Source organism: Chaetura pelagica, unplaced genomic scaffold (assembly GCF_000747805.2).
Source record: "Chaetura pelagica isolate M959 unplaced genomic scaffold, ChaPel_1.0 scaffold312, whole genome shotgun sequence".
Lineage (NCBI taxonomy): Eukaryota > Metazoa > Chordata > Aves > Apodiformes > Apodidae > Chaetura > Chaetura pelagica.
In genome coordinates this window covers 523,679-538,034 of record NW_009952485.1, presented here as the reverse complement: position 1 = coordinate 538,034, position 14,356 = coordinate 523,679, and the positions used below count along the sequence as shown (strand labels likewise).

The 14,356-nt window shown below is 41.1% G+C and overlaps 1 protein-coding gene across 1 annotated transcript; it reads right to left on the bottom strand.

The window, feature by feature from the left end:
• Nucleotides 1-1,609: 1,609 nt before the first annotated feature.
• On the bottom strand, nt 1,610-14,146 carry CNDP2 (CNDP dipeptidase 2 (metallopeptidase M20 family)). Its single transcript, XM_010008818.1, has 11 exons — nt 14,063-14,146; nt 13,020-13,163; nt 10,318-10,480; nt 8,676-8,764; nt 7,568-7,768; nt 6,971-7,055; nt 6,255-6,415; nt 4,055-4,219; nt 3,447-3,588; nt 2,702-2,849; nt 1,610-2,281 (listed from the first exon to the last, which is right to left on the bottom strand). The coding sequence occupies exons 1-11, from the start codon at nt 14,120-14,122 to the stop codon at nt 2,209-2,211; spliced, it is 1,431 nt and encodes a 476-aa protein (XP_010007120.1). The 5' UTR covers nt 14,123-14,146; the 3' UTR covers nt 1,610-2,208.
• Nucleotides 14,147-14,356: the final 210 nt, after the last annotated feature.

The following is a 14,356-nucleotide window of genomic DNA, read 5'->3' as shown; positions in this document are numbered from 1 at the left end:
ATGCAGCCCAGGATGCAGTTGATCTCTGGGCTCCAGCACACACTGCCAGTTCATGTTGAGCTTCTCATCTACTACCACTCCCAAGTCCTTCTCAGGACTGCTCTCCAGCCATTCTTCTCCCAGCCTGTATTTGTGCCTAGGGTTGCACCAACCCAGGTGCAGGACCTTGCACTTGGCTTTGTTGAACTTCTCCAGCCTGTCAAGGTTCCTGTGGATGGTGTCCCTTCCTTCTAGAGTTTCAAATGCTCCACACAGCTTGGTATCATCAGCAAACTTGCTGAGTATTCACTCAATCCCACTGTCCATGTTGCTGACTAAGATATGAAACAGCACCAGTCCCAGTATGGGCCTCTAAGAAATGGCAGGTTTTTAACTTGCCTCCACTTGGACACTGAGCCATTGACCACAACTCTGGGTACAAACATCCAGCCCATAATTTATCCACCAAGTGGTCCATCTGTCAAATCTATGTCTTGTCTGTTTGGAGACCAGAATGTCATGTGGGACCAGTGTCAAATGCCTTGACCAAATCCAGGCAAATTATATCAGTTGCTCTGTCACTATTCACCATCTCTGTAATTGATATCTGCAAGCAGATGGCCTTCAAGTATTCAGGCCTATCAGTCTTGTCATAGGTACAGGCTGCATTTTGTATCAGTGTAGTTCCAGTGTCACTGAAAGGCAAGAACCCAACACAGCCCATCACCCAGTGTTTGCACAGATGCTTGGTGCTAGTGAGCACTGACACAGGAATATGCAGGTCTCTGCCTGTACCCCAGCTGCGAGTGCAAAGCTTAAATGGTACCAGATGACCTTCAGCCATCAACTTGCATGACAAACCAAACAGAAGACATGGCAGAGGAGTTTTAAGAGTTCCACAGTGAGAGCTGAAGACTTCTCCCTGCCTCAACAGCCAACCACTAAGATTCCACATCAAGCAACAGTGAAAACCAGATAAACAAAACATTCCCATCTTCATCCCAAAGGGAGGAAGCATCACATGCTGCTCACCTGTTTGTCAAGCTACAGGACTGCACCATGCTCTGGGGCAGTTCTCAGAGCAAAGCATCATCACTTGAAATACCTGCCTAGCTTAGCCCAAGTCTCTGGGCCAGCAGTAAATGACAGCCTGCTAGTGCTGGTCAGGGAATTCAGAAGCAGTCAGCAAAATGCAATTCAGATTAGCACATGTTTAAGAGGGTGGTTTTTCTGGCATACCAGAAGCACTGAAGTGGAATGTTTCCAAGACAGCTTGAAGTTGGATGTCAGTCAGTAGTTCCAATGAGTGATGTTCTCCTCTCCCCACTTATGCCTACAAATTCCACCCACTCAGTATCATCAGTTGTGCTATAGGGTGATGATCTAGCTTAGAGCCAAAATGGAACACTTTCTAAGCTTGTTTTATCTCAAGAGATCAGGAATTTGCAACATCTGCTTCAATTCTACAAGCTCTACAGAGCCTAAGGAATAAAAATGTGTATTCTGAGAAGTACAGTCTGCAGTCATCTTGCTCATCTGCCTCTATAGCCATAGAAGAGTTCCACCCAGGTTACCTGAAGTTTCTTTGCCTCCCAAGTCACTATCGTATCCTTAGAGACCAAGAGCCAAATTCTTGAGCATGATTATTTATTGTCCTTTTTAGGGAATACAAAGGCAGCTTTACAAAAATGGCCAGTAGTCACTAATGCAGTGCATTTTGTTATTACCTAGTTCACTGTAAATTGAGACCTGCAGGCAGGTATAAACTGTAAGAGACACTGCTCTTTCAGATCACTCAGTGAGCAAGATAGATGCCTTGCTACAGCTTGAACACATTCCAGTATAGCCCCATAATCTGTCACTTTGACTGCTTCCAGGACATATCCAGGATAAGAACCTTAGACTTGGCTGACAGTTCTGCAGCTGCTTAAACAGCCAAGATCAAACAGCTTCTCCTGCTTTACAGAAAAAATATAATACAGCAAACCACAACTTTGAAGTGATAAAGAGAGGACAAAGTTGCAGTTCAGGACTGCTGGCCAGATAAGAAAGTCTTTGTCATCTGAAGAAATATTTTTGTATACAGTGTTCTTTGTCAAGTGTAACTGCAGGCTTCCCTGTCTCCCACCAAAGCAGTGGTGTGTCAGTGGAAAAGGGAAGCATATGAGACTTGGTGATTGATAACATTTTGTAAGAAAATTCAGACTTCTGATCCAGAAGGCAAGGTGTCTAACAGTCCTTCAGCTGGGAGACTTCATAGAGATATGCACCAAGCATCTTCACCCCCTGGATATAGTTGTACCTGGAAAGAAGACAGCTTCCATCAGCACTATCTTAGTTGAGCTGCATTTCTAGCAGTTGTGCTCTTCATAGTATCAATCCTATGCCCAAAATAGACACTACAGGCATTACTGTTGATGCAACAGGCACCACTCCCAACCTCCCAGCATCTCTCCTAGCAAGAGATAAATGCCAACCTTGGGGTAGCTAAGCTTAGAAACCAAAGTATAAAAACTGCTTCTAGATTAAAATGTATAAAACCAGGAGCAGTAATGAGATCAAGATTCAGCTACAGACTAGTTACCCAACCATCCACTCCCTGCTAGAGAGGAGTAGCACTTTGCCTTCCAGGAAAGCAAGAGCTCAGTTCTTCTTGGTCCTTTTCAGAATAGATGTCAAGACACATAGTACACCAGCCTGGCACAGGGATAAATATTCTCACCTATTTAGCTTTTCATTTTGAGAGTGGGCACCATCATCTGCAGCTCCAACAGGAAGCAGCATAACATTCTTGCCTGTTGCTTCTTGAAAAGTAAGGGTAACAGGAATGCTGCCTCCCTCCCTTGTCAGGTCTGGTTCAACTCCAAAAACTAGAACAAAGTGATACTCTAGTCAGTTTAGATTGTATTAGTTTTTCTACCACAGATCCTTACTGCTGCTTAAGGAATCAAATACCAACCACTTCTGCATCACATGCTGGCCAAATGTTGTGTTTTATCAGCCAGACTTGTGGCACCTGCATCCCACATGTAGTGCTGGAGTACCATCACATTCAGTTACACAAATAACACTTCATCTGAAAGTCTGGTTGTACTTCAAGAGACAGGCTGGCTCTAGTTGCCCTGTGCAGTCTAATTGTCCTAGCAAAACTGATTAAGAAGGCTGCTAGGATGACTAAATTTTGAGGTCTTTGGCTAAGCAAGTGATCTTAAGTACTGACAGTCTCATCCTTAGGCAAAATACTTGTTCCAATACAGTAGAAATGAGCTTGACATCAAATTTCTTTCCTTCCTGTACCTCATACTTCTGTTTAAGTATTTCACATGACATGGTTTGTTACTTAGTGAGCCAAACTTATTATGTAACACTATTTAGTTGTGTTTCCACAAACATGACCTCAGTATTTCTTGAGATGCTGGAACACAAGTTCATTAGTTCTCTCAAAGCCAAGTGAAAAACTCACTGACCTGTCTTCATGGCCTTCCTACCAGCCATGTAGTGGGGATGGTTGAAGTCTGACACCCAGGGTTTTCCACCATGGCCTAAGTATACTCTGAATTTGTTTGGGCTCTGCAGCTCTGCAAACTTCTTGCTCACATAGTCTTCAACCTGTAAGAAAAATTGAAGCATGTCAGGGACTTGCAGGTCATTTCTACTGTCCATAAATACTTTCCCTATTGCTGTTATTTCATACTGTTCCTATGTTTCTCTGCTCTGAAGTCAGAATATCTCCTTTAAGCAAGAGAACAGTATGCTGTAGAACAGATAGCTGGTATGCCAAACCCCTATACTTTTGAATATACACTGACAATACAACTATCCTACAGTTAACTAGCATTTGCTCTTGAGCCCCTTCAAGTTAGTTGAGAGAAACTGAATAGTCAGGCCACAAGAGCCCAGTGTGGGGCCACACAGCAGTTCTCTCAATTATCTGTGTTGATATGCACAACAAAAAATGTTAGCGACATAAATGGAACTGCTTTAGAAACTAGAAATACTCTTCCCTCTGGCACAAAGAATGGGTCTAAGTTAAAGACACTAGATGTTTTGAGACCATCAATCCACCTCAACATACATGTTTTGTGACTTCTTCAGGAGTCATGTTTGGCACAAGTCTGATTGAGAACTTGCCAATCACTTTCCTAGGAATCACAGTCTTGGCTCCAGAGGCTGAAAAGGCTCCTTCAATTCCATGGAGAGACAAGGAAGGATATCTCCACCTATGCATAAGAATGTCTCTCTGCAGAAGCAAGGAGAAAGATATAAGGTTATATGAAGTTTGACAGAGTTCCTCCAAGTAATAATGTCTTCAATCAAAGACTCCATGAGAAACAGAACTTTCTCCCATGGACAAAGGCTGCTCATTCATTACCTCTCATGAAGCACACATTTTGATATAGCAGCTGGGTTTTCAGCACCTTAAGAGATTCAGCAGCTCTAGTTTGGCTTTCTCCTAACTGTATGGAACTTAGAAGAAATGGTCAGTCTGCTTCTGACAAGGACCCACCTATGCATAAGAATGTCTCTCTGCAGAAGCAAGGAGAAAGATATAAGGTTATATGAAGTTTGACAGAGTTCCTCAAAGTAATAATGTCTTCAATCTTCAATCAAAGACTCCATGAGAAACAGAACTTTCTCCCATGGACAAAGGCTGCTCATTCATTACCTCTCATGAAGCACACATTTTGATATAGCAGCTGGGTTTTTAGCACCTTAAGAGATTCAGCAGCTCTAGTATGGCTTTCTCCTAACTGTATGGAACTTAGAGGAAATGGTCAGTCTGCTTCTGACAAGGATATACATCTTTATAAGATGCTCAAGCAGTGTGTAGGGAGTATATTGGAAGATCTAGATTCCACTGCATCAAGTGAGGCATGTCCTCATCACTGAGTCCTACGTTTATGAAGGTCACAAGTTTTTTTAAAAGCCTCACCACTGTGCAGACTGAGGCATACAGTGTGCTCTTATTATATAAGTTATATTAAACTGTCTGAATTCTGGATTGATTAAAGTTAGAACTATTTTTTTCAGATACACTTCTATATTTCTTCCTTGTTGCCTCAAACACAGCTGTTCCATACACTAGATACTGTGCATTCAACATATTTGTCTTGTATAGACAGCTACAGTATCTCCAACATGAACTTCACTGCAGAGATTTGGGATACTTAGAAATGTTGTGGGCTTTAACATTGCTTGTTTTGTTCCAGGTATAATCTGCCTCTTCTCTCAGAAAATTTAACTGTCACTGTGCAAGTTTTTCAAGCACATTGCTTCTCACCTAGAGATTACTGTCTCTTCCATATTTTCCCCTAGTCCTAAGATGTTTCGTGCATGGAACTTAGTTAGAACTCTCTTGGTAAGTTAAACTAGGATTTCAGTCTAGGTAGGACCAAACAGCTTTGCTTCAATATTGTATGAAGAGCATCTTGCCAGGTCCTTCTTATATACAAGCTGTATTTCATCTGTTACTTTATAGAACAAGGCTAAACAAGGAAGCCTGTGTGCTCTCAGTTGATAGAAACCTGAACATGTGATGACAAAGTTGAGGATATAAAATCATTGCTTATACACACCTGAGTTGAGCCTAAGTCTTCTCCTGACAGCATTAGGACAGAAGGAAGATCTGTACATGTAAACTTTTACAACACTTGTTCCTGCTTTATAATACATGTATATACATCTAGGGTATAACACTTTAAAATTAGTAACATCTACACCTTGTAAGATTCAATGCTGTTAAAAGCATTCATTTGGAGAGCTCCTCTGATTAAGATCTGAGAAGTTCTGAAAGGAGTTTATTGAATTTGAGCCTGTTCAAAGATTTAGATGGCTGTCTAGTTCAGTGATACAAAGTAGTTCCTGCTTGCCAGGTCTAGGAAGATGTTTAGTATGACAACCTCAAGCTCATCACAGCTGTATCTCAAGTTGCTTCCTCAGCTTTTGAGAAGCCGTCTGAGCAACTGTATTTCTGATAACCCATTGAACTTCCCACAGATGTAGAAAATAAAATACTGTGTGTAGATGTGGCACATGACCTCTGTAAGAGTGCTAGCAGTTCTTAGTTGGCATTAAGGAGAACAACACTAATGTTCCATAGAAGTTTGAAACACTAGACTTAGGACTTCAAGACAGTCTCACCCTTTTAAAGACAATCCTCTGCCTATAAACTTACCTGATAATTAGACAAATATCCATAAAAGCTTGTTTCTGTCTTCAGCCAATATAGATAAACTAACAGCTACCCAGAGTAGAGAGGGAGAAGTACAGTATACCTTTGCATCATGCAGTAGCTTCGTTGCTCCTACATCTTTTGCATACTCTTTCAGGTCAAAATCAATCTCCTCATATAGTGCCAGCTCCTCATCAGTAACAGGTGCCACTGCTTCATAAATGCCAGGGATGAGGATTTTCCCTTTCTTGTCTATAAGAGAACCTGTAAACAAGCACCTAATATCAGGATTCAATCAGAAGAAACAAGATGTCCTTGCTAGGAACACTTGCCACAGACAACAGAAGTCTTTGCCTTCTGAAAACTCTGTAAATGTAACAAAATTCTGACTTTTACCTACCAGAGCCTATTCCACTAAGCATGGAAGGCACTTATGGAATTTGCAGCTATTCAAGTTGTGCACTTCCTTGAAACTGTATTAATTCTACTGCTATGTTTGGCTGGCTGTTTGAATACAGGATTCCCAAGCAGTTCAATACAGCATCTGTAGAAGCATTTGCAGTAAAGGGATTTAATTAACATACAACTCTGCAGCAAGATTTTAAGGGAAGCTAAAGTACATAGAAAACTTCTTGGCAAGATAATCTTCATATTTCTGTAACTAAGGCATTAGCCTGTTGTATGCATACCTGGCAAGCACCATTACATTGGTCATTGTTTTGCTAGTGTAAGTAGCCTTTAGAAGACTATATCAAACTCATGCTTTAATGACTCCTACTCCCACTTGAGGGAGCATTCAGTGAAAAATGTTTTTCTTACCCATTAGAGCAATGAGATCTGTCATGGCCTCATGCACTGAACCACCATAAACTCCAGAGTGAAGATCTTTGTCACTACATTCCACCTGGTTTGAAGTGAGTTAAGATTCAAGTTAGCTTTAGTATGAACATTCTGTCAAATGCACAGAGAAGACATAGCTTTTACTGCATGGATTTTGAGAATGTATCTGTATTTGAAACCAGACCACTCAGTTGTAGTATATTAGATATGCTTTTCATTGCTCTGTGGAATACAAGCCCTTAGTACTGACTGTCCCAACCTTGGAGACTTCAATGGTGACATCTCTTCCTGCACTCAAGAAAATACCTGGATGAAGATATCTACCCCATGAGATAACACTTCATTGAACATACTGGCTTATCCTGCTTCCTTTCATCTGAAATCTATCCCCCCACCCAAATATCATATAGGATGGTAAAAGGAAAATATTTAGACAATTAGTAGAAACTGTTCTATTTAAGTAGTCAGTTTTACCTTTTCTGAATAAAAGGTATTGGCACAAAAGTACTTGAGCTACCCCTCTTCTCTAGCAGAAAATTCAGCTTAACAGTAGTTTTGCAATATTTCAGCACTTACCTCTATGAAGTAGTAGCAGATACCCCTCAAGCCATAGGTGATACAAGGCTTCTTCTTGCCTAGCCAGTAGTTGTCAGAAATGCAAACATAATCCACATCTTTGAAGAAAGCATCTCGCTGAGCAAAAATGAGTTCATCAAGGCCTTCAGATCCCGATTCTTCCATACCCTCTAGGCAGAACTTAACATTTACTGGAAAATCCTTCAAAAAAGAAAAAATAGAACAGATTATGTGGAAGTATCAGACTCCTTCAGTAATCAGTAGTTTTCACCTCTCACATACAAAGTGTTAACAATGAGCACAAGTAAGTTAGTTCCATGACAGTGCAATTTGTTAAATATACACAAAGTATTATTAATTTTGCACAGTGCTTACCCTTGGGAGCCCTTAGACTACCCTTCATTTGATGGAATTCAAACACTTCAAAAAAGTTTTAACTAAGCTCCAGCACAACTTGTTCCCAATCCTCTTAACTGTGGAAATGCCACAGTAATCTGCTGTCGAAGGTAAGTCACAGGGCTAGGAAAACTAACATGAACTACAGAAATCGCATGACACAGTAGGAGAGTCATAGCTACCCTGTCTGTCCAGTCTACGATATTCTATGCCTAGACAGCACCTGAGAACTGCTAATTCTTCTCACAATAGCAACTTGTCTTGCAAAATAAAGCAGACATTCTGAGCTACTTCTGACTGCACTTTCTTGAATAGAAACAGCAAAGATCCTAGTATAGTGTTAGGGAGTTAATCCCTTCCTAGAGCTCAGTGGCAGTGAAATATTAAGCTTTACTAAAGGCCAACCTAATTTGACACCCTTACTCAGAAGCCAACATATTTGATGATTCCTCTTGCTCCAGATGCTTGTGCATGTATTTTTCTTCCAACACATTTTGTTAAAGCAAAAATGTTTGATGTGCAATCCAAGCACAGGACTAACTTGTCAGCAAGTCAACTCAAACGTACCAAGCATCAGGGAATTTACTGTGACTATTGCATCATTCCTCCAATGAGCTGAATAAGCAGGCTTGCCTCACAAGGGTTTGTGGTTTGGATAACACTTATTGCTGGACTCAGCTGTATGTAAAAAGGACACATTTTGGGTACATACCTGGTTAGTTTGTTGATAAGCCTCCAAGGCATTCAGCCAGGCAAGCACTGGACCTTTGTCATCTGTTGATCCTCGACCATACAGCTTTCCTGTAGAAACAGGACACAAAGTAACCAAAGAAATCCTAGGATTAAGCTTTATTCACATCATGCCTGCAGGAGAAAACATCTTTTTGGATAAGCTTTTTAGCCCTGCTTATATGAACTTTCATTTCTGGTTCTTCTGAAGTTTTGCATGCCACAAGTGGGTCAGGAACAGGACTGCAATAGTTCTCCCACTTACAGAGCTGTCCCACCTCTTCCCCCAGCGGCTTTCTGGATAGGAGCTGAACAAAAGCCTGGAAAACACATTTCTGCCTTGGGCTAAGTTCTTCCCATATCCTTCATAAAAATATTTTCTGAAAACTCTATACTAAGAATATTTAAACAAGCTACCTCCTTCTAACAGAAACCTACCCAGTATTAGCTTCAATTCAGTAATTCCTTGTTTGAACAGTAAGGCTTCAGTAGCTAGTGACCAATCACCTCCTTGGATTCTCCAGATAAATGTTAATCTCCCCCATAAGGGCTTTAATCAAAGGTAAGTTTCACAGGCTACAGGGAAGCCCTATAATCCATAGCACATGGGATCACAGTCAAGGCAGATATTGCTGCAACTCAGAGCTGTGGCTACAACCCCTAAGCACAAGGTCTAACCACAGTGACAGAAGAAGCCAGAGAGCTTGCCAGGTAAGGAGTCATTGGTAAACATACCTCCTGCACAGCCAGGTTGCACAGACAAGTCACAGTCCAAGGCAAGTCTAGTTCTTGCTATCAGATGAAATGATCCAACTTACTAACTTGTATTCTGCTGCCTATGCCCAAGTGCTCAGGTAGAAATACTAGTTACCACAAATGCTGCTTTTCTTGGCAATGATTAACACTTATACAGCAAGAATTGTTAATGTCCTTCTACTCCTCTGACCTTTGACACACTACACTGAGCAAACGAAACAAGGAAGAGGCTGTTGGTAGCACCAACTTTAAATAGAATAAAAAGTTTTAGTCTGCTCTTGAGTACTGGCCATGTGTTGTTTCAACAGGAGTTATTGCACAATTTCTTCACTCCTGTCTATGGGAGAGGGACACTTGTCAGGACACTAGATCTGTAAAACAGCTTTTGCAGTCTTTATTTCAGCACATTATGCAAACATAAGGCAGCTCATGGAGGTTCCTCTACCACTCCTGTCTCCAGGCATAAAGAAGCTGTATTGAGTGTTTGTCCTCTGTAGTGGTTCAATACCCCTGTTGTCTGACATGACTTTAAAGGCAGCAAGTTGTGAACTGCACACAAAACTAGTTTTAGAAAGCTTTCTGGCAACAAATTATTACTATTGAAGGAAGAAGTTAAGATTTTGCTGTAGCTACAAGATAACATGCAAATACAGTCTAGACTATTGAAAAACAAAACGGGTCCCGAGAGCAAATTAGATTTTGCAGCTCTACTAGTTTGCCATTTCTCCCCCTGCATCCGTTACCTCAAGACCCAGGTCTGCTCTTACTCTTCCCCCTTTCAATCAAGGATACAACTTTAGAACAAGTCAGAAATACTATGCTTGTTAAAGAAGAGCTCATCAGCTTATGAAGTTCACCTCATCTCTTACCATCTCTTTCTACCAGTGTGAAGGGCTCACTATCCCAGCCATCCTCTAGTGCTGCTGGCTGAACATCCAGGTGACCATATACACACACTGTCTTCTTGTGTGGATCTGAGCCAAGTGTTCCCAGAACTATTGGTGGTAGAGGGATCTCTGATCCATCAGGCAGCTAGAAGTAGGAGATAGGAAGCTTTATGTAAATGTGAAATGTCAGAGGAGTACACTTTTTCCAGATGAATGAATTACTCTAACATTACAGAGGCTGAGATCAGAGGCACAGACAGCTAAACAAAACTAAGCTACTTAAACCAATTGCCAGAAGCAGGGTGCCAAAGAAGGCATGATGGCAGCATGCCAGTAGAAGCTTCCTGACAAGTCCCACTAATAGTCACAATGTTCCAAGCCACTCATAACTCTTAGCTTTAAACTAACAATCCTACACCAGATTACAGCACAGCAAGCTGTCTGCATGCCTAACTGCCATATCTAATGCTGACCTAAGCATAAGTTATAAACTCCATTCCATATTGTACTCTGCATTGCTTATCCCTGCACTTTCATCCTGTCCACAGTATAGATCTAGACAAAAGTTTCCTGACAGTGGTATCCAAGTGTACCATGCCTACACCCAAATAAGGTCAGCATTACAGCTGTATTTCTCTATACCAGTTTATGCTGTTAAGCAAAGGGCACAGTAGTGCTGATTAACTTATTTCAGGAGTTCAAGAGTTGAACTTGGCTTAGTCCTTTGGAACACCCCATAAGCAATTCTCAAATGCTATTCTCTGTCAGCATCTATTTCCCTTCCAGGAAGCTGACACATACTCATAGATGCTGTTCAGCAGATCAGGATCAGCTCTGACTTTTTGCTCATGTGGGCTCCAAGTTCCAATGTTTTTATTAACAGGCTACATGGTCCTTGGCCAACTCCTGCTCTAAGTTATTAAAATATTGTTACAAGAATTTACACTTAGTTATCAGTACACAGTGCAAACTGCTGTGCAGCAGTAAACTAAGTTAGATCAGATCAGTTCACCAGTTGCTTTTTGTCCTTCATTGATAAAGCAGCAATGTACCTAATACACTGACTAGCTTTGTCTGTATTTAATATAAATGTAAATACTAAAGTTAACTTTAATCCAGTTGCAAGAGTTTTTCAAATAGAAATGTTAACTGCAAACCTAAATCAGTTCTTACCAAAGTTATACTGCTGAAAGGAACAAGTCTGTCTCTGAATTAATTGAAACACTTTTGATGGGATATTAGACAGTAGCAAAGCTAGAATTATCCTACAGATTCCTTCCCAAGAGGACACACGGAATCAGTTGCTTCCCTGAAGGGACCTCTGGTGCTACAAACATGTATATTCAAGAACTGCTCAGAGGGTCCTGAGACAGATTTCACCTAGCAATCATTAGCAACAATTACTGTTACTATCTTTTAAAACTAGCAAACACTCCAGTACAACAGGATTTTGAATGTTACTTTCCAACTACTAGTCTAACAATTTTGGTACTGAACTTAATTCTGTGGAATGTAGTAACTAGGCAATCCAACCAAGGAGCGCACCAAGTGAGTGATTCGCTAGGATGAGATTATCATTATACTCATAAGCACTTTCTCAGGTGAAGAAAAGCAGTCCAGATAGCTAAAAATAAGGAGGGGGGTCATGCTATTAAGGATCCTTCTGTACCTGGTAAAGGAGCAGTGCAGTCTTATGACAAACTTAAGACTTCCAGAAGAACCTAAGTCTCTCAGAAGACTTAAGACTTGTTAGTAACTTTGCAGCTCTAAGGTCCAACACCAGCCTGCTGTTAAAAGTGTTTAACATTTGTTTGCAGGTGCTCTGTTCATGTTCAGTTAGAATAGAAATGTACTTAAGATACATTTAATACACAGTCCAAAATGTAAAACAACATGCTGAACTAGTTTGGATCCTGAAGTTTACTATAAACAAAAAGGTTTTAACAGGAAGTTCAGGCTGTGGCAGGAAAGACATTATCCCACACCCCAACAGACTACTGCCTTTCTAGGTGACTACCCAGTAGACTCTTGTGTGGTGATCCTGACAAAACCATCAGACATCAAGAAATTAGTGATCCACATAGTCTGAGTACACCCAAGTCTGTGCTGCACACACAGCTTCACCTTCCTGCCTGTATCATGCTGTGCATAGCCTTGACCTGCATGATAAACTGAGCTAGTTGACTGTAGCTTGCTGGCACTCCTTATTTGGTACTGGCAATTACAGCACCTGCATGCCCTTGTCTTCAGTGCAGCAAGAAGTTCTCATGTGAATATCCCTTTTGTTTGCCAGTGGAATCAAACAGCTTGAATAAATAAAAGATAACATTTCCATGAATTTCATTTCCATGAAAATGAACATTTCCATCTGCACAGCATGCTGCACACTTGAATAAATAAAAGATAACATTTCCATGAATGGGATCTGCACAGCATGCTGCACACTGGTTGAATGCCTACTAGATGCTACACAGCCTGGGGCTCCCAGCAGCTGAAGGGACTTAAGATTACCTGTACTACTCTCTTCCTCTATAGCAGTAGCTCTAATAAACAGTATTTTACATTATACTTCTTGGAGTCTACGTGCCATTCTCACTGGGATCATAAGAAAACAGACTGGTGCAGAACACCTTGTCTCCTAAAGAGCATTTCTACTAAGCTGGCATGAACATGCTCACACATACCTTTTGTTTCCCAATATCCATAAGTTGGGTTGTGCCTCCCAGCCGCTCAATATCCTGTGCAGCCACCTCCATCATACGTTTGATTTCAGCCCTCTTCTCCGGCCATGCTGACACACTCTGGATTGCCACCCATTGAGCCAGCCGCTACAGACAGAAGAGTTAAAGGTTTCACTACACATGAACTATGGCATGGGAGGCACTGTAAAAATACACCACCTCACAATTCAGCTAACACTGCTTTAATCAAGCTTAAACTTGGGGCAAGTCAGCTCTCTCCTCTGCCCAGGCAAGTACTCTAACCATTACACTCAAGAGATCTCTAAAGGCTCACTTTGCTACAGCTGCCCTGCACTGTAGCACAAAGTCCACTCATAGGCCAGTTTAAGAGCATGATAGTTTGTGCATATTGTGCCTTTCTGGTTGCCATTCTTGAAGAATCCAAAACCAGCTAATGTCCTCAGGCTTCTCAGAAAGGCTGCCTTCATTCCACACTCCCCCCAAACCCACCTCACCATGTGAGATCAGCAAAAGCAACTGTCAGAATTTGAACACTTGGCATGATTCTTGCCTGGGAGTTTATGGTGCTATACCACTGAGTCCTTCACAGGCAAAAGGGACTGCAATTAAATAAGATATTAGACAACAAAGTACAGAAGGTAGCCTCTCCCTCTGTCTCCCAACATGAACATTTTCATACAAGAAAACTTTATTCCAGCCCTGTTTATATCTTTCCTCTCCCATCTCAGAAGGGGATAAACATTGTTTGGCATTTAGGGACTAGTGCCAAACTTCTACTTCAAAATAATTCACTATTTGCACTACACAGTAATAAAGCATTTTCTAATTAATCTACCATGGAGATTTGTCATTAAAACAGAAGTATACCTAAACTTAAGAAACAGTTTTCTGTTTCTGCATTACTCTATTACTGGGCATATAATGCAGGTGTAACAACAAGCTTGAAGCTGATCACTGATAGGTATCAGTGTTTAATCTCCCACAGCTATCTGCACTACAGTACAAAACTCTGAAAGAAAACTTACCTGAATATAGAGGTCCTGGTGCTCATCAATGTATTTAAAGAGTGTTTGAAGAGCAGACATTTTCTGAGCAGAATGGTGTTGCTGAAGATTCTGTGACAGAAAAATAATTCAGCCTTCACAGGTTTCAGAAGCAACAGTCAGTAACTGAGCAGGCACAGAAGACTTGCACCTTTCCACTGCTAATGTCACATACCAAGCTGTGTAAATGTACAACTTGAGGCCACTCCCTCATTAAATCAGTGACATGGCTAAACAACAGTACATTTAATCTCAACACCACTGTTTCTGCCTCTC